This window comes from Anas platyrhynchos, chromosome 3 (assembly GCF_047663525.1).
Source record: "Anas platyrhynchos isolate ZD024472 breed Pekin duck chromosome 3, IASCAAS_PekinDuck_T2T, whole genome shotgun sequence".
Lineage (NCBI taxonomy): Eukaryota > Metazoa > Chordata > Aves > Anseriformes > Anatidae > Anas > Anas platyrhynchos.
Window position 1 is genome coordinate 90,356,132 of NC_092589.1, and position 19,261 is coordinate 90,375,392.

The window sequence follows — 19,261 nt, forward strand, 5'->3', positions numbered from 1 at the left end:
TTCCCTTCACAACTTGTTTCCAACTTATACTTTTACCTAGAAAACGTATGAATGTTATCCATTAATCCTATAGATGTCAGCTGCTAGACATCAATCCTGAGTGCCAGCAATAACTTAATGCTGCAATTGCCTGTGCTGTACTCCAGAGTAACATCCAGCATGACAAGGACCTGAGTGCAAAAACTGGATGTGGAAGTACACTTCCCGCCCCACATCTTGGCAAGCAATTCCTGTCATTGTATGTGCTCCTTGTGAAAATGACTTCATTTTTCATAGACTTCATAGATTAATTTAAATTGGCAAACATTTAGCTTTCCAAACTGCCCATTTAGAGACAGATCCAGGAAGATGAAAAATAAGGTGAGTGGAGGGACAGCATCTTGGAGGTGCTATCTGTATGGTCATTTCTTAGGACTAGGCAAACCTCACCTTCCCTAAGCATAAAATAGCCATTTTTTTGCTATTTTGAGATAAGTATCAACAGCACTTGAGTAATCAACAATGCTCACTACAGATTGTGAACAAAAATGTTTCTTATTAAGTTCTCAGCACAGAGTTCCCAGAGGAAACTGAGATAAATCAAAGTTTATCAAGAATTTCTGTATTAACACTGCTATTATGGGTATAGTAATGAGCAGGAGCTTAATGCCTAAAAATAAAAGATACGTGCATTTTCATATGACAAGTAAAAGCCTAATGCCAAATTATTCAAGGCCTGTATTGTCATGCTCAGAGTATTTTTAGATAATTTTTTTTTTTAGAATTCTGATATTCTGCAAATAATCACATTGACTAAACCCAAAAATAACATGAGCTCTTGCACATGGTCCTGTTAATATACTGATGTCTGTATACCGGTACTTAGCTGCTAGAGATTACAGACTGTTCTTTGTCTTGAAGTGTATTAAATCATTCCAAGCTTTAAAATGATTTTGTGACATGAAAAATATTCACTAGAGACGAGGCTGCAGTCTGCAAACTCTGTATGCTTATGACTAAAATCCAGCTGATACTCAGGTCTCCAACTGAAAAATCCAGGGCATGGACCATAGTGCTGATGCAAAATTAGAATACTATTTTTAAATATTTGGTCATTTGTCTCCATCTCTAAAAATGTCTTATGGCACATTGATAAAAACTGCAAAGAGATAAACACAGAGAAGTGCTGGAGACAAAAATCTTTCACAATTAACTGAAAATAAATGAAAATCAGCATAATGCAAAAAGCACCAGGGAGCTTCACTGTAAGAAAGCCTGTGAACTATTTTTAGAAATGAAAACTAAAATCCAAGAGGCAAGGTGGGGGAAGGAAATGATATTTCTTTACGACATCTTTAAACATCAAAGCCTCACTGTAGACACAGATGTATCAGCACAAACACCTTTTTGTAAGGTACAGCTTTACTCAACGGGAGAAATGCCTGACAGCTTTGCTAGTGCAAGCTACATTTCACAAAGTGTTAAACCACAAAGGCAACCACAGAAGTTCTGATTTATTACAGTTTTTTTCAGCCTGCTGATAAATGCCTTATGAAGCACTTGGCACCAGTGCTTCAGCTGGAGATATAAGCATTTGACAGAGACACTTGAATCCTCTCAGCCCAATCAGGAAAACTGATAAATTATCTTTCAATCTCTACTTCTACAATACTACACATGGGAGCAATGGTTTATCATCAGCTGCGTGCATTATATACTGTACCTTTCATTGAATCCTGCATGGCTGCATATAGCACTGCTGAGTATATACCCATATACACTCTTGATTTCTAAGAAACTTAGTGTGTTAATTTTACAACTGTATTTTTGTTTTAAGGCTATTCTAACTAGAATTTGTATCAAATACAGGTCTTGTTAGAGACTTAGATCTGCAGCCCCCTTACTGGTTCATAGTATTACCTTGTACTAAATTTTGGGAACTCCCCCTGAAAAAAAAATGTCCAAGAAAAAATGGAGCAACATTACAAAGATTGCAAAGGCTTTAGAAGTCAACACGTTTTGCAAAGAAAAAAAGAAAAAACTCTTGTATGAGTCCCCCACAATCTGGCATCACTTAGGGCTGTATTTTACTAATATACCAGAAAATTGAATAACCTCTGACAGAATCTGCATCCAGTTTTTTGAATGAGGGCATAGGGATGTGTCCAGGTAAATTGCTTGTGCTGAATCTAGAAATCTAATACCAGAATAACCTTGCGATATCTGTGACAGTATATGTTCTAATCTTTGTTATCTTAACCAATAAGGAAAATGAAAAGTAGTTTTGGCACCCCTATCAGATGAAAATAAAGTGGAATTCTATATAGAAGTATTTAGTTCAAGTAAAATTGCTTAGATAACATACTTTTGTTGTTGCTGTTTTAAATCAGAACAACAGAATTGTTGTTGTTCACAGGGTAGATTAAAACTTTAAATTGAAGGTGCAGTTTCAGGATTTGCTTAAACTAACTGCAGGCTGCTGAGAGCAGCAGTTCTGTGGTGCCCCTCCATGCTCCTCCCCAGCTTTTTGCTCCTTTTCCACTGTGATTGATGGAGATCACATAGCTACTGGGATCAGCCACTGGCCTCATGGACCAGAGAGGCTGATACTGGTGTGCAGAAAGTAACATGAGGCCAAGCATAGGAAAGAAACGTTAAAAAGATGAACTCCAAATTTTATTTTATTTGAAATAAACTTGGCTGGACAGATTTCTCCTTTAAAAGGAAGACAGAAGGGAAAAAGATAACACTAAGCTGAACTGAAACACTTTTTTCTTTTTTTTTTTTTTTAAATTAAGGAAAGTTTTTCAAGTAAGAAAAGTAAACTGCCTTTGTGATTTGTTCATCCAGTGCTTCTGTAATTTGCTTATTGCTTGTCTGAAGTTTCATCCCGAATGCTGAAGCACATAGGGAGTGTGGATCCAAAAAAAAAAACAAAAGACAAAAAAGTACACTCACACTGTGGACCAATGCCTGTGTAGTCCACATCTCCCAAAGGCTCCTGCCCTTTATCTCTAAGAGCTTTTTGGCAAGATCAACATTGCTGGGGGAAAAAAAGGAAAAGGAACAGTCTGCTTCATCCAACATTGTCTTACTAATTCAGATGGTAAGATGCTGCCACATGAAGTGCTCTGCTCTCTGGGGAATACGCTAAAGATCAAAAAATTCAGATTTGCTACAGTCAGTGGTATAATTAAAATAGTTTTGCTGCTCTCTGTTCCCTCACAATCTGCTTTCAATGTAAGTACTATACTTTTTTTTTTTTTTAAATAAATTCTTCCCCTTTGCCATATATCTGTCATTATTTCTGCTCTTCCGATTCTTCATTTGTAGAAAATTGCATGTTAAATTAGGGTTTGAGATCAGTATAGCAATTAAAACCAATTAATGTCTGAATTGTAGATCTTTATTTTTTAACAAAGATGTTGGCATGTATCTTGTAAATTATCAGGTACAAACAAGCCCATATACCCAGGAAAAGACATTCACATGTTTTCATTCTTTAAAAGAGGCATTGTCCTATTATTTTTTGCAGTAAGAGGCCCCAGTTTTCTCCTTAGTTATGAAAAGAAATAATTGGTGTTTATGTGGTAGGTACAGATCCAATTTGTTCTTTCAATAGTACTCCTTGTATTAGCCTTCTTTTTAATTTCTAAAATTAAGTTTTCAAGTTTCTGCAATAAATACAAAATATATGACTTCAGTACCTTTAGTCAGAATTGGAAAAACAAAGACTGTATCGCTGCATCTTTTGATCTACTACTTTGAAAGACCTGAAGAAAGCATTAGGATTCGTACTAAATTCAGGCTCCCACACTCAGGAAGTAAATTCCAGAGACAAGGCCCTTTTCTTGAAAATACCCTGCAACCAAAATACCAGACATTTCAATCTTAGCATTGTTGGCTCAAAGAGCTCAAGTGACCTCAAATTAATACACAATATTGGAAGGAAGAGGTGTTTTTTCTTACATAACTATCTAATTTTCTTACATAAGTATCCAAGTACAGATAAAAGCTGGTTAGCATAATGGTAAATACTGCCATCAAACACGGGTTGTCATTGCCACTTTCATTAATATTAAACTGTATTACTATAAAAGTGTTTGATGAAAACTTTTGAAAACTGGTAAGTTGCACAACTATTCAATCTATATCATATTTAAGAAATATGTACACCAGTTCTTAATATATGTCTTAATATTATTTTTTCAAGACAATTGCTGAATCTGGCCAAAACAACTCATAAGCAAAACTAATCAGAAGTCATGCTCATGTAAGATGCTCACTGACTGCTAAATTCAAATGCAAGGCACTGGGTGTTTTGTTGAATAGACAGAGGCAGAGAGCAGACTGCAAAGTCACCCAGAGGTAAGTGCCTTTGGTAGTGAAGTGCTGGTTATAAGAAGGCTTCTAGGAGTAAGCACAGAAACTGCCTCACTAGATGCCAGTGGTGTTCAGGAAATGCAATTCCATATGCATTCCATAGATGCATTTTTTGCAATTATAAAGGTTAGCATCAAAACCAAACCAAACACATGTATAAACGTTCTTTCATCATCTATTTCTGTTCTTAGCTGGGAATGTACCGGCAGAAGCGGTAACATTATTTCTACATCTTGTAGCTAGACATCAGGAAGGGGGGAAACACTTTCTCTGAAACATCGCCCAACCCACAGTCGCAGATCTTTCAGCAGCAATAAATGAAAACATTGCTGATGGAGCTGAGTAGTCCAAATACAGTCAAAATCCAAACTCTTCTTCAGTATCTTAGACCAAAAGTAGAAGAATTCCTAACAAAAGTCGTAAGAGTAATCCCAATTGCTCTAATTCTGAGATCATTTTAACAGCCAGCTCTGACAATCGTGTCAGTAAATGAATATGAGCTATCAAACCAAATGAGCTACAAGTTAAGAAAACAAAATGACTGTGCCATTAGGATTTCCTAATCATAAACAACAGATGTCCGTTTCAAAACACTCTGAAACTCAGCTGAAACCAACTTGCTACATCTCTTATTAGCTCTGTACAGAAATTTCAGAGCAGAAAAAGTGGCCCACAAGCAAGCCAGACAAGTGAGAACAACTGGCATCTTTAGAGAAGGACAGTGAAACTATTTCTGCATCTTGCTGTTTACTCTAAGGCTACTGAGGAGCAACAACCAGCCTAAAAGGCCTGATGCCAGGAGCTCTGAGTATTGCTGGCAGACCTGAAGGAGTTGCTATCAGCACAGAGCCCTCCACCACTTCTGTCAGCAAGCTTTACACCGAACTGGAATACACAGACAGTACGTATTAGACTCTAGCTAAAAAAATGTGACTTTAGCTAACAAAATGTGACTCCATAATGTACTTATTGAAATAAAATTAAAACATTATAAAATTGGTGTTATTATGATTACGTAATTAGATTGCCTACATAACTGTAGGGTTAATTTCTTTAGGATTCAGAGGTTCAGTTATACTACTTTAGTCCAGAGTAACATCTAATAATGTCTGTGTAAGAACTGCAATACAAAACTCACAGTTTCTTAAATTAAAAGTCACTTTTTAACTCCGAAAAGATTAAAAGATTAGTCACTTACACAAAACATCAGAAGTTACCCACATCCCACCACCTCACATATCACGTACATATCCCTTTCCCAAAAGAGATAAAGAAATAGAACCAAAATTCAGCATAAATAGATATAATCGATTCCCCAAACTGACACTGCATTGTAAATTATTTACAACATATAAATAGGTGCAACACTACTCCAGGTCCATTGAAAAAAATCAAAATGGCATCACACAAGAAAAATGGCACAGCATAGCTTTCTATTACCCACACTACGACTGAATGAATGAAATGCAAGAGGAGATGTGCCAAGTTACTTGATACTTGCTAGTCAGCTTAATCAGATACTCCCAGTTTCCTGCAGGATGGAAAACAAACACTGTTCTGCTACTTACTGCACACCACGTCTACTAACATATTTTCTGAGGCAGAACGATCCTAAAAACCTCTGAGCATCTAATAACACAAGTGTTCTGGAACTACACAATCTGCCATACTGTAAGAGAAGAAGATTTAAATAAAATAATATATTACAAGATATTGGACATGGGTATCTGAGATAAAGTAAATTATAAAATTATGATGACAGGTATTCCTGCTTCACTGAAAACCTATAATGTCAAATACTCATTTTGTGCTCCTAACTGCCATATGCCCTTATTTAAAAAACAAACAAAAAACCACCTCAAGTTCAGAAGACTATCAGAAATACCTTAAATACATACTTCAAAACTTGTTTCTCTGAAGTCTTAATAACAAAAAGCTATTATGTGTTTGGTATTTGGAATAAGAAAGTAAATTATTTTCTCAATTATAACATGCACTTCTCTGTGAGGAAAGGTTTAAAAAAAAAAGCAATAACAAGGCTATTGCCCTTAAGAACTACAATCTAACATAAATTCTACAATGCTTTAATGTTGCTGAAAATATTTTAGCCCTTTTTTTTTATTATTATTTTTTTTGTTTGGAGAGATACATGTAAAGAGGTACAATTTACTTCCACAGCAGGCTGACAGAAAAGATCATGTTGTATCTTATTAACATTAATAACGTGATATTATTTTTTAGCCTAACTATATTCAAACCTTAGCACTGATTACAATGATACTTGGTTATCATTTCAGATTCATCCAGTTGAAGTTTTCATCCACTGGATACTCATTTTTAGGAGAAACTGGAAAAACTTTCTCTTTAGTTTTTCTTTAAAGTCTATAAACTGAAGAAAACAATGGGGTGGAAGATGAATGTGAGAATCCATAGACACTAACGAAACTAAAGCAACTGTCCTCCAGGTTTACCATTTATTGAAGTTCTTTATCCCCTGGGCAAATTGGACTGAAAATAAAGAAAAACTACCAGTTTTTGTTTTCCCTATTTTTGTCTCCAAGAGTCATCCTCCCTTCCAAACAGCTGAACAGAAAAAGCAATCTGTTAGGTTCCTCTCCCAGAAAAAAAAAAAAAAAAAAAAAAAAAAAAAAGGATAAACAGAAGCATTCTTGCATTCTTTCTTTCAAGAATATTTCCTTCCAATTTCTGGGAATTAAGACTTTATTGAGTAGTAGCTATCAACCGTTACATGACTTCCCCCATTTTCACTGCCCTCATTAATAATAATTTTTTAAAGAATTTGAATTAGTACTTAGGCTTACTAATAAAAGCAAGTAAAAATCCTCAACATTTTCAACCTCAACATCATGGTCAGAACCCTTCAAAAATATCAAATTCACAGAAATCATTTTCATTCACGGATTTTCCCCAAAGTAATATGATTTTAAAATAATGTCATTAATCTGTCTTCTTAAAATTTCTAGCTCTTTTCACTCCATTTTTTTGTCACTGATTTGCCTGCGTTTTCAGAAAAAATGTAAATCAGCTTACAATATACATTTATCTGATTGTACACTTAGTTCTACTTAGTTTCTTATTCCTGAAGTTTCTTATTCCTCTACTCTTCTGTATTCTCACATTTCCCTCAAATTCTTGTCCTGAAATAAATCTGTAAAAATTTTTAAAATGAATGATAACATAAAATAAAATAAAAAAGCTTTCTTGTTGACAAACTTTCAAAATAGTTTTACGAAAGACTCATATTTTGGTACTTAATTTTACCTGTTTGTCTTCCAAGGATGATCTTGAAAATACTAGGAAGACACTTATAAAAAATAGAGCTCTCTCTGTGTCAAATAATTTTATCTAGTCATTTTTCCTTCAATAACAATCAAAGAATTTTAGAAGAGACACTGATTACTTTGTACAACTTTGAAGAATTATGCAAGTATACTAATTGAGCATTTACAGTACCTAATATTTCCAAAAAAAAACTTAGATATTCTAAGTTTCTAGTTAGAGCCTAAGTGGTATTTCTTTAATCACTCTTGTCTCCCAGAGATCACTTTATTTTTTGCCTGGGTGTCTCTGATCCCCTCTCTTTCTTCTTCAATTTCTCTGCCAACAAACCTCACTTTGGTTTTCCCAGGACCCAGCTGAAGGGGAATTCTAAGGGCTTGGATGTATTTTTTCCAACACAACCAGGTGCCAGAATTCTTGCAACAGAGAATACCCAACCTGAAAACATGGGAATACAGTTAGTCCCCACATCATCACAAGAACATGCTGTACAGAAACGACAGTCCCATGACTCAGAGCACATCTCAACCACAAAGCTCTGAGAGGATTCTCTTTCTCTCCACTGTCCAAGGATGAGGAACTTGAAACTACATTCCTAAATGCATCTTACCATCTCCTCATCTCAATGAGGTCTTAAATTCATGCAGTTCCATTATGCCTTACTCTCTTGTACCCTCCTTTTGGTTTTTCATGCAATCTCTGCCCTTCATTCAATTGTCAGAAGAGCATGCTGCCTAGTTTCACCTCTACTATGAGTACCAGCCATTCTTTTGGTGCTCAAAGGCAAGATGTCAAATTCACTGAAAAAATATAATCATGAAAATACAGCATTTAAGGAAACTGTGACTCTCTCTTTTTTTCCATGCAAACAGCTAATTTCATTGAGGGAAGATTAGTAAGGTAAATACTTCCTGTCACGCCATGAAAGTTCTTTGTTTCCTTTGTTTTTATAAATCTTTATGTATAAACAGCAGAGTTTTCAGTATTAGAATCACAGTTTGAGAATAGGATATTCTCAATTAACTTTCTTCCTGGATACTTCCAGATTTCAGAAAAGAAAACTCCTGAGTCAGACTGATTCCCAAAAACTATCACAGATGAAAATGCCTAAAAATGGACATACTTATCTTTCTGTGGTGTCCTTTGATACACTGCTTAGTGTATCAGATCATTAATAGTATTTGGTCTGAGCTTCCTAATTAAAAACTCTAAGATGAAAGTAGTATCTTACTCACTTTGTGTCTCTGATGAGAGGAGCACTTCCCAGTTTAAAGCAGATTTTTTCCCCTCCACAAGACGTCTGTCTCAAAGAAAAGCTTTCTGCCAGATCAAACCCTGCAGAATACGATACACTGATTTAGTTTACATAACACAGTTTTTTTAAAAGCATGGGTAAACTTTTTAGCATGCTGGGTGACTTTCTAGAGGACAAAAAGTTTATTTTGAAAACCAGTACTTTAAGTTACAGAAACTGACAAAATTCATTTTACCAATGGATTTAGATAATTTACTCTTCGTATTAAAGAAAGCCATTTACCTGACAAACCAAGACTGTCTCTGTTGATTTGTTTGAGATGATGAACAGCTGTTTTTATTAAAGGACACACAGCACCTTCAAGAGAGCACAGGTTAATATTTCTCATAAAATTCTACCAAATGAAAATGAAACAGAACAAACCATCATGATAGGTATAGTCATAGCAGGAATCTTTCTTTTAGTTTCTCTATCTTTAGGATATAGAAAATATCAATAAACCAAATCACAAAACCAAAAATAAGAGCAATAATAATTAATTTTATACTAATTTTCCAATAACATAGGCAAATATAAATTTGATCATGTTTTAATTCAACACGAATGACAGAACCAGAAGTTCTTACTATGAACCACAGTTCATACTATGTTGTTTCCATCTACAATACCCTATAAAGTAGTCAGATCGGTTCTACGGTTGTTGTTTTTTTTTTTTTTTTTTTCTGATTATATTATTAGAAAAAATATTTTTGATTAAGAAGACATTACAATGAATCTGCAACAATATAGCATGAATGATTACTGTTGCAATAACCTATTATTAGCTCAGTGAACATTCATTTCAAAATGTGGATTAACAAGGATACAATCATATCATATAATAAACAATGCAAGCAATATTTATACTTTGAAAATTAAGCAGCTTTACAGGGGATTAAGTCTGAACCAAAGTCTTTAGGTAAACAAACATAATGTTCTAAAAACTGAAACATGGTAAATTCTAAGGCTATCTCTAGCCACATGCTTAGATCAAACAATGCATTATTACGCAGCATACAATTTGCATACTTTTTTAAATATGTACAGGAATACACACTTTTATGAAGCACATACAGACAAATATCCCTTTTGTGCATGGGTCAGAAATAGGGCTTTTTCTTTAAAAAAATAAAATAAAATAAAATAAAATAGCCCCACTAAACCTTAAGGAAACTGTCAAAAGGAAACCAGCACGCAGGATTTGGCCCCTGTGTGCCAAATCAGTGCAGAGCTCCTTGTTGATCTGATGTGACTAAGGAAATGGCCAAGATATGTCAAAAGATACTGAGCAGTGAAGGTCAAGGGGCTTTCCAAACTGTCAGTTCAATGAAAAAAGCAAGGAGAAGTGTCCTAGCATTAACCTGGAAATCATCTTTATTTAAAGGTTTCCAAGGGCATATAGACAGGGTTGACACTTAAAATAGCTATATTTGTGATTTTAAAACATATGAACTTTGTCATTCTTTCTGTAGTAATGCAGAGAGCACATTATCCTTCAAAGGTTTTTGATTCTATTAAATGCATTACAGTATTTTATCTGGACTACAAATGGCTAATCTGAAACTACCAGTAAAAATGAAGCTAAATTGTATAATACAGATATAAAGAACCTTCCTATCAACTCAGTTAATGAAAGGCATCTCAATTACAAGTAATACCACTTCTAAGTTGATTTATTTCGAAGGCACTGAGACAATTTATTCTTTCCTTCCTTCATATATAAAAACGTATATATATACATATATACGTATATATATACATGCATTTATGTATATAAATGCATGTATATATATACATGCTTATACATATATATGTATACACAAATAGATACAAAGTTTCATGAGAAATAAGAAACATATGCATTGAAAACAACTATAACTCCCATTATAAATTCCTTTTTCCCCCCAAAAAAAAACAAAAAACAACATGCTGAACTGTTAAGAATATTCATTCATTCTGAAATCTCTGAAACTGAAATCTTTCATCACTCTCAGTTTGTAGGGAGTGTGGAATTACATACTAACATAGCAATTTGAATACACCATTTACCATACCCATTAAAGGACAGAAAGAGGCTCACCTTAGATACTCTTTAATCTGCAGACCTGGGATTTCAATCATTTATAAAGATTATTAAACTATAGATTTGTATCTATACCCACTATAGAGCAACAAATTGGTTATAGTAGATTTACAGAGGCATAGCTACAAGAAATATCTCGGTGTAAAAAAAATAAATAAGAAAAGCCTCTTATGGCTGAAGGCACAATAGCTTGTCATGCATAGAGCAACAAACATCTTAATGTATTTCTTTTTTTAATTAACGCAAAGAATATGGACAGACTCATTTTTCCATTGAATTACTTTACAGTTCTTATAAAAAGAGCATCCAGATACAACCTGTTGTAGATTTTACCTTGAACTGCTATAGTAAGAGATATAGAACCAGAGATTAAAAGACAACCTGTTTTTTTTTTTTTTTTTTTTTTTTTTTTTTCCCAGCACTAACTTACAAGAGGGCTGAGCAACTAAGGACTGGGGCATATTAGCTTATTCCCTCCAGCCACTTTCTTCCAACTCCAAATAAAGAATCGAGCCTTAATTTCTGTGTTATCCAGATGATAGCAATGATTCCTCACATGCCACAGACTGGACTGTGGACCTATTTTTATCGGTGGCATAACAGTCACAGCATAGACAGGCTATGTAAATGTTACTTATTTGGTTGGTTTCCATTTCCCTTTGAAAACTGAAAGGGTTACTACAATTATTCTCCTATTTTATGCTGTTGGTTCACTCCTTTAGTCCAATATTATTTTATCAGAGAGCTAAGACAAAAGCATAAAATATTAAAAACCAAAAAGCTCTCCACATGAAGACTGATAACTTTAATTGCTATAGATTGATGAAAATTCTTTCTAGAGTTTATACAGTCAAAAAGTAAGTCTCTTCCAAGATTTTTAGTACTGCTGGCAGATCTTTAAATTCTCTTTGGCCTGAAACAAAGCTGCTCAACCCATGGATAGCTGAATTAGACGATCTACATGAAGACATTCATGAAAGGAAAAGTACACGACAAACCCTTATCCAGATGCAGAAACCACACACAGCAACCTTCCCTGTTATAATACATCACTATAAAACTAGAGAAGAAAAACCAACAAGCTTACAATAAAATAGGTTGCTCTACACGTGATAAAACTGAGTTTGTTTTGATTGAAGTCCACAATTCATATTAGAATGGTGATGTCAAAACTGAAGTTACCATACCTATAAATTAATGAGATCTCCTATTCATAGGATAGGATCCATTAATCTTTGGAAATCAATGAGCTGTACGTAGGTGGTTATTATTACAAATTCAACCTAATTACTTCAAAACACATATCGATGTGGATAAACCAGGTGTGTCACATATAACCATGATCTTCTGTCTCTCCACTGAGAATCTAGTAAGGAAAACTTATTTTTTAATAATAGAATTCTGTAAAAAAATATATTCTAAGTAGGGTGGTTGCATCTAGCCTTGCCTGCTGCAACATGCTAAATTGTGTCCTGAATTCTTACAATGGTCAGACCACTTGTTGAAGCATTCTGCAGCTTCCATCTAGGTCCCATGCTCAGTTTTCCTTTCCATGAAAACCCAGACCCATAAGACTCTGGTGCATGCTTCAGTCTCACTCTTACAGACATCTCTTGGGTGCACTTCCTGATTGGGAACTGTAGCTTCCAGTAAGCACTCTTGGCTTCTTTAGGACCTGGGTGAACTGAAACGACCAGATTCACTTCCCAAATACCTATCTGCTACTTTGTAATTAAAGCTCATGTTTAGGTGAAGTTTCAGTTGCTGTCTAACCCACTGATGTGCACATTATGAGGGTACCAAAGCTTCTATCAGAAAACACAACTGGATAAATTAATGTGGCCCAATAGCAAAAAAAAAAACAGCTGTTACATACACACGATATGTTGGTTTCAAGCTTCAGGCAGAATTCCAAATTATCGAGGACTTATCTCACATTCTAACTGGATCAGGCTTCAGGAAAATATAGGTAGAATGAACTTTTTCAGAGCGTGTGGCTGACTTGTTGGATATCATTGCTAACATTTGCAAGCCCACCTCACAGGTATTTATACTGAAGTTGAGAGTGCTGTACTCAAACACTCTGTTGGACTGCTTTCAAACAGGGTCAAGGAATTTGGTCCCTCACATATCCATAGCCTCAGGTACAGAGCTACCAGAAAATGAAATATGTTTTTTTTTTTCCTCTTTTTATACTGAAAGCCACTACATATTGCATTACAATATAGGTATTAATTAAGCCAAAGATAGAAAGAGGAATAAAGGAGACTGAATCTACAAATTTGTTGATATAGGAAAGAAATCAAGTCCAAGCCCAATGATTATTTAGACAGTTATGTAAACAATTAATTGCTTTGGTAGAGATTAAGAAATTCTTACCAAGTTCAAGTACTAGGAGTATGGTGTACCTGCCTCATGCTCACAGTAGACCTTGGAGAACTGGATTCTCCCATGAGGAACAGGTGGTAGGGGGAAAAACAGGACTTTATACTCAAAGTGGATATCTTGGCTACAGGATATTTTATTTTATTTTTATTTTTCAGGGAAAGGGAGGGAAAGAGAAAAAAAAAAAAAAAACACTCAACTGTAAGCTAATCTAGTCCACAAGCTTCACTCTGGGAGAACGTGTGTAATCTCTCTTATGTATTATTACTCACTAACTGAAGTGGCTCTCCACAGTGTGCAGGCTTTCATGAATCACATCCTTACAGACAGCCAAAGTTCCTTCTTCGCTGCCCAAGAAGGCTTACGTTTTACCTACATGTTAAGAAATCCAAGGGTGGAATAGTCATTTAAACACTGCAGTGCTGACAACAATTTGTGGATCCAACCTTAAACGTTCAGGGTTAGAGTTTAAACACTCCTAGTATTAAGACTATGAATGTATTTTATATGAGAGTGACTACAAAGCCTTTATCTTGATTTTGAGAATCATCTAGCTCTACTAAAGGATGAAAACTGAAAAGCTGAACTGATTTGCATGCTTGAAACCACTCACTGTATTTGGGTTAAAGTGCCTATCTGAGCTCATGATCTAGAGCCAATACTTTTCACAACTCATTCCATGTCAAAAGGCAATGGAAATTCACCATGACTGGCAGTCCCAAGACTTTATTTATGCTACATTTTTCATGGGTTAGCAAGTGACTTTGAAAAGGATTGATTGTTAAAGAAAGTTGAAAAAGCAACAATGATCTGGGAATGAGACAAGAGTATTAATATTCTTAACATGGAGCAGTTAGGAATGATCAGATTAGAACTTCATTTGTCACTAAAGAAGGAGCTCATGTCCATGCTCCAAAGCCAAATGCCCCTAACAATACAGCATAAATTTACAATGTGAAAATATTCTTGAAGTCAGATTAAAAACTAGATTGGGGAGAACTCCTGAATCCTCTCCATAAGATTTACTACATTCTATCACTAGAAGTAAGTGCTTCCTTCTGATGAACCATCAGAATACCAAAACTTCTTAACAAGTGAGAACTTAAAGAAACGCTTGATGTGAATCTAATGGTTATTGGCCTAAAGAGGAATGGTTCAAGAAAGCTCACTCTGATATTTTTTCTAATACCAGTATTTATTTAATTCAGTATTGACTTGATGAATAAATCCCAAAGCACATTCAGAATGCCAGCTCAGAAAGTTCTTTCCTATGCGTACATGCAAGTTAAACCTTTCTCTTGCACATGAGATTTCCTTCTGTATATATACTCCCCCCCCACCCCACTTTCAAATCAAGGTTAATTTACAGTTTTCCCTGCATTTGAAGCCCATTCTCAGTCAGAACTCACCTGACTCAAACAGATCAGGTGAGATTTTTTAGGATGCAAATGCAATATACCAATATCCTATCTAAATGAGTTTTGCTGGAAAAACGTTTGTATTAGCCCAGTGTGAAATAAATGCTACGCATATGTTGAAGGGAAGAACCTGGGCAGATCCTGAAGGACAGAAGCAGATCTATACAGAGCTGCTATTTGGGAGACAACAAAGGCCCAAGGAAGAGGCAGTTAATGAAAGAAATAAATGGAATGGGGGAGACCAGACCAGATACACTCTCTTCTTGAAATGTGCACACTTCCAATCTGTAACAGATTCATCTGCATACAAATTATCAAGCTACAGAACAAGACAATTTTGCAACACGGGATACTCAGTTCAGCGGGATGGGGCAGATTCAACAACAAGGTCTGCAAACTCACCCACACCACCTAGCACTTCACCCTTGCAGGGTCTGTTCTTTCTCAACTCTTGCTTTCTGGTCTACAGCTTGTATTTCTGTTTTGGATGCTAATCGCCCTCTAGGATGCAAACCATCTCTAGGAAAGTCTCTTTCCTGTTGTCACCTTAAAGCTTCACAAAGTCTATTCTGTGCTGTTGGCAGACCTGTACATGCTGGCAGCTATCTGCTTGTTATTCCTCACCATCTGCTCATATCACCTCATACTGCAGAAGCCTCTCAATTGTACACAGTCAGTTGTTCTCAGGAAAGGTTCAATCTCTCCTCTTCCTCCCAGGGGTTCCACTTGACCCATATATGATCAATTTGTAGCAATTAGGTTAGGGAACACTGCAACCTCCCTCCTGGCTGCCCAGACACAAACTTCTAAAGAAACATAAGGTACAGTTCAGATGTACCGTTCACTACCAGTTCAGGTTATCTGTCACAGTCTGTATGACAAGTGTACCTTTTCCTACATTTTTTTCCCCATCTAATTAAAAGTGAGAGAAAATGTTTCCTGGCATTTTGTTTTAATATTTTCTCAAGTTACACATTTTTCCATTTACATTATTAGGGAAGTTTGTGCACTCACACCCTTCTAGCCCTTTAAAAATTTTCCCTTCCATAATCCACTATGTTGAAATAACATAGAAAACAACCTATTTTGCTTCCTTTAGACAACCAAAGAGAATGATTGCACAGCTGTTATGTAAGGCTCACTCTCTAACAGAGGTTAAGAACAGTTCATCAGTGGAGCACTTAGCTTTGCTGCCCTAAAAATACAAGGCAAAAAAAGTATTTAACTTAAACTCAGATTCTTTACAACACATTACTCCTAACCCACACGTTACATTCATTATTTATTAAATATTACTTTTTTTTTTTTCTCCCTGGAGTAATAAAAGGATTATTATACTAGTAATTGACTTTTTAAATTTCTTGGGCCGGAGTTTCAAAGGTGTTATGGAGATTTAAAGTTGTCGTGTATGTACAGATTCTATTATCTTCTGTTATCTGGGCCTATTATCTTCTTATCATATTTCTGGAAAAACAGCACCACTAAAAATAAGTTTCATCTTCTAAAAAAGGAACAATCAGTAACTCTTTTTAACTCTAGCAACAAGTATGTTTTCCCTCCTGATAATTGGAGAACAACTCTAGAAAATTAAGGTACATGTTAGGGCTTACCAATTCTAGAAAACTGACAATTCCATATTTTATAAGCACACACAATGTGCCTTCAAGACAGAATTTACCACACTCGGGAGAGCCAAAGTCAAGTTTAAGTGCAACAGCTAGATAACATGCGGACAGCAAGAGAGAGAAGAAAACGGAGAAGTATGAGAGTAATTGCAGAAGATGAGTAACAGCTTTTACACTAAACAAATTCATTATATTCCCTTCCTCTGCCTGCTTAAGTGCAAGGTTCTGTCCTACTCTAGGCCTGTTAAACTTAAGACTTGGTTTGAAGATTAAGTTTAGGTTTAGGTTAGGCTAACGTGCATAGGTTGTTTAGGTTAATGTAATCACTGTTATAAAGCCACATGGTTTTGTTCACAGAAGTTTTGCAAGCCCTGATGCAGAACCTTAGTTTGCACAGTAAGTTGAAAAAGTACAAAATACAACTTCTAGAAACTACAACTACTTCTAAATGTGAATCTCCCAAGCACATGAAAGAGAAAGACTGCCTTGGAATTGATTCTAACTTAGACTTCTTCAAATAGAGGTTAAAAAAATGAAAAAAATCCTTTGTAATTTTGCCTGCTTGTACACTTTATTTTCTGTGTATTGTCATTATTTGTCTAAAGGTTGATTACTGAGATTTATGCTTTTGGTCTGTGATGGTCAAGAAAAATGGAAGTACCTGTCTGGTCACTGACAGCCACACAAGTAGAAACAGGGAGGAGGAGGAAGACTGCCATACAAAGCCAAACTATGCAGGATCCAGTGTACTTCATCTCCCCCTGGACACATGTGAACAATCAGCTACAAATCTGAAACAGAAAATAATCACATTCAGAACAATCTCTTCTTCAAGAATTTCTTAACTGTAAAGAAAAAGAGTAAATCACTTGTTAAATGTAGTGTATAATTTATCTATTTTAAGGAGATACAAAAATAGACGGAAGTAAATTTAGAAATAAATGACAAAAATATTCCTTTAATTCTCTACTACGGTCCTAAATAACGTCAGAAATATTAACTGAGACATATTAGCTGTGAAGGCGCTAATTATTTATTTCATTCGTGATGACCCATGTTACTTTTCTTCCAGTTTTCCAATCTTCACCATTCCAGGTTAACTGGTCAGTGTCACACTGCTGATGCGGTCATCAGACTGAACACGGACAACGCATGATACTTTTTAAGTACAAGCAAACAAAAATGTGACATTTCTCTTTATTGCAAAACACATTGCAAGCACTCGTACTGAGTTTAGATCTCACAGAAGTACAACCTGGCTTCAACTCTCGTCAGCACAATAATCAGCGTTCCTTCCAAGCCAACGGCGATTTAGAGAAACGTCAGAAACCAGCGAAGGACAGAAAACACTTTTCTAACCGCGTTTTCTCTCAGAGAAGCAAAGCACGCAGCGCAGATGCACTTTTAGCCGCTCTCGTCGCACGGCATCTCCCGCCGGCAGCTGCCCCCGGGGCAACTTTTCCAAGCGCCTCCCCGGCAGCGAGCGCCCCTCCGCAGGGCAGTCCCGCGGCGCGCCCTGCACCTGCCGCAGCAGCAGGTAGCTCGCCCCACCGCGGGCTGCGCCCCCCGGCAGGAGCAGACACAGCTCCTCGCCTCGGCTCCCCGCCGTTTCCGAGAGCCTTCAGGGGGACGCGGCGACCCCGCTCCGCCTCGGCACGGCTCCGCCGCCCCGCTCCCCGGCCCGGAACCTGCCTGCGCCGCTCGGCCCCGGCCGGTGGCTCCCTCACGGGGCGCCGGGAACCCGCTAGGGCGCCGCCGGAGAAGGTGGCGCCGCCCGCTCCCCTCCCTCCCTCTTCTCTCCCTCCCCGGGGCCGCACCTACCGCGGCCGAGGGAGCCCTCTGCCGCCCCGGCCCCGGCCCCAGCCCCGGCCCCGGCCCCGCCAGGTGTGCCAGCGGCTGCCACTCGCCCCGTCCCGCGGTGGCCGAGCCTGGAAGCCGCCCCCCATCCCGGGCACCCTCCCCTGGTGCCGGGCCCCCGTTAGAGCCCGCGCGGTGTCGGCCGCTCCCGCTGAGGGGAGCGATGGGCGCTGACACTTGTAAGGGCAGCGAGGTGCCCGCGGTGAATAAAGGTGACCTGTGTTGTGCCACGTTATGTCAGTTTGGCGGCCGCCTGTGTAAATTACTACGAGTTTACTAGGACCGCTTGTGTCAGCGTACCGTCGCATGTACCTGTGGTCACCCCCAAGCACGCCCTACGCACCTACACAGCCACCAGCAGGCTCCTATTGCACAGGCTGATTACAGCACATCAAAACCCTATCGTCTATATTCTACTTACATACTTAAATACAGACAAAATCAGTACTAAACTTAGCCAGCACTTCTAAAAAACACAGGAACACTGAAGTACGCACGTGTACCTGAGGTGCTTGGGCAATTCCCTGCAAATAACGAGTGGCTTACCTTTAATTTTTATTCTAGTTTGTCCCCCCGAAGCACCGAGAACGCCTGTGCAGAGCTGCCGTGGTGCCGAGGAGTTGCTGGAGTGAGTCTCCAAAGAGTGGTGGAGGGGGATGCAGCTCTGTCCTTATTAGTCTCACACAGCGTGACCCTCCCACTCAGCACAGAATACACCGCAAGGAAGGACAAACAACCACCCAGACACACACTTTACATAATCATACTTCCACATCCAAAGTGCAATAACAGCGTAAGAAATGCTTTCTTTCTACCCCCTCCCAGCTCCATAAATTAATTTGCCAGTGTATGAGTGCGTGAATGAAAAGGTGTCTGGCTCCGAGTTGTAAAGGACTGATTATGTACATTAGCACACTGGCAGAAACTGGCTTTTATC

General features: G+C 37.4%; 1 protein-coding gene across 12 annotated transcripts in view; it reads right to left on the minus strand.

Moving 5' to 3' along the window:
- The window catches only part of COL19A1 (collagen type XIX alpha 1 chain), a 202,617-nt gene extending 183,628 nt beyond the window's left edge, over positions 1–18,989 (minus strand). For 8 of the 12 annotated variants that reach the window (XM_072036305.1, XM_027455038.3, XM_027455037.3 and 5 more), the window contains exons 1-4: positions 18,871–18,989; positions 17,129–17,258; positions 9,200–9,274; positions 8,898–8,997 (exon numbers count right to left, since the gene is read on the minus strand). In XM_072036305.1, coding sequence (XP_071892406.1) covers positions 8,898–8,997; positions 9,200–9,274; positions 17,129–17,222 — 269 coding nt within the window. In that variant the 5' untranslated portion in view covers positions 17,223–17,258; positions 18,871–18,989. Of the gene's footprint in view, positions 1–8,897; positions 8,998–9,199; positions 9,275–17,128; positions 17,259–17,722; positions 17,995–18,159; positions 18,263–18,870 lie in introns of those variants that run through there. The other 4 variants (XM_038176101.2, XM_027455034.3, XM_027455032.3 and 1 more) reach the window with 4 other exon arrangements.
- Positions 18,990–19,261: the final 272 nt, after the last annotated feature.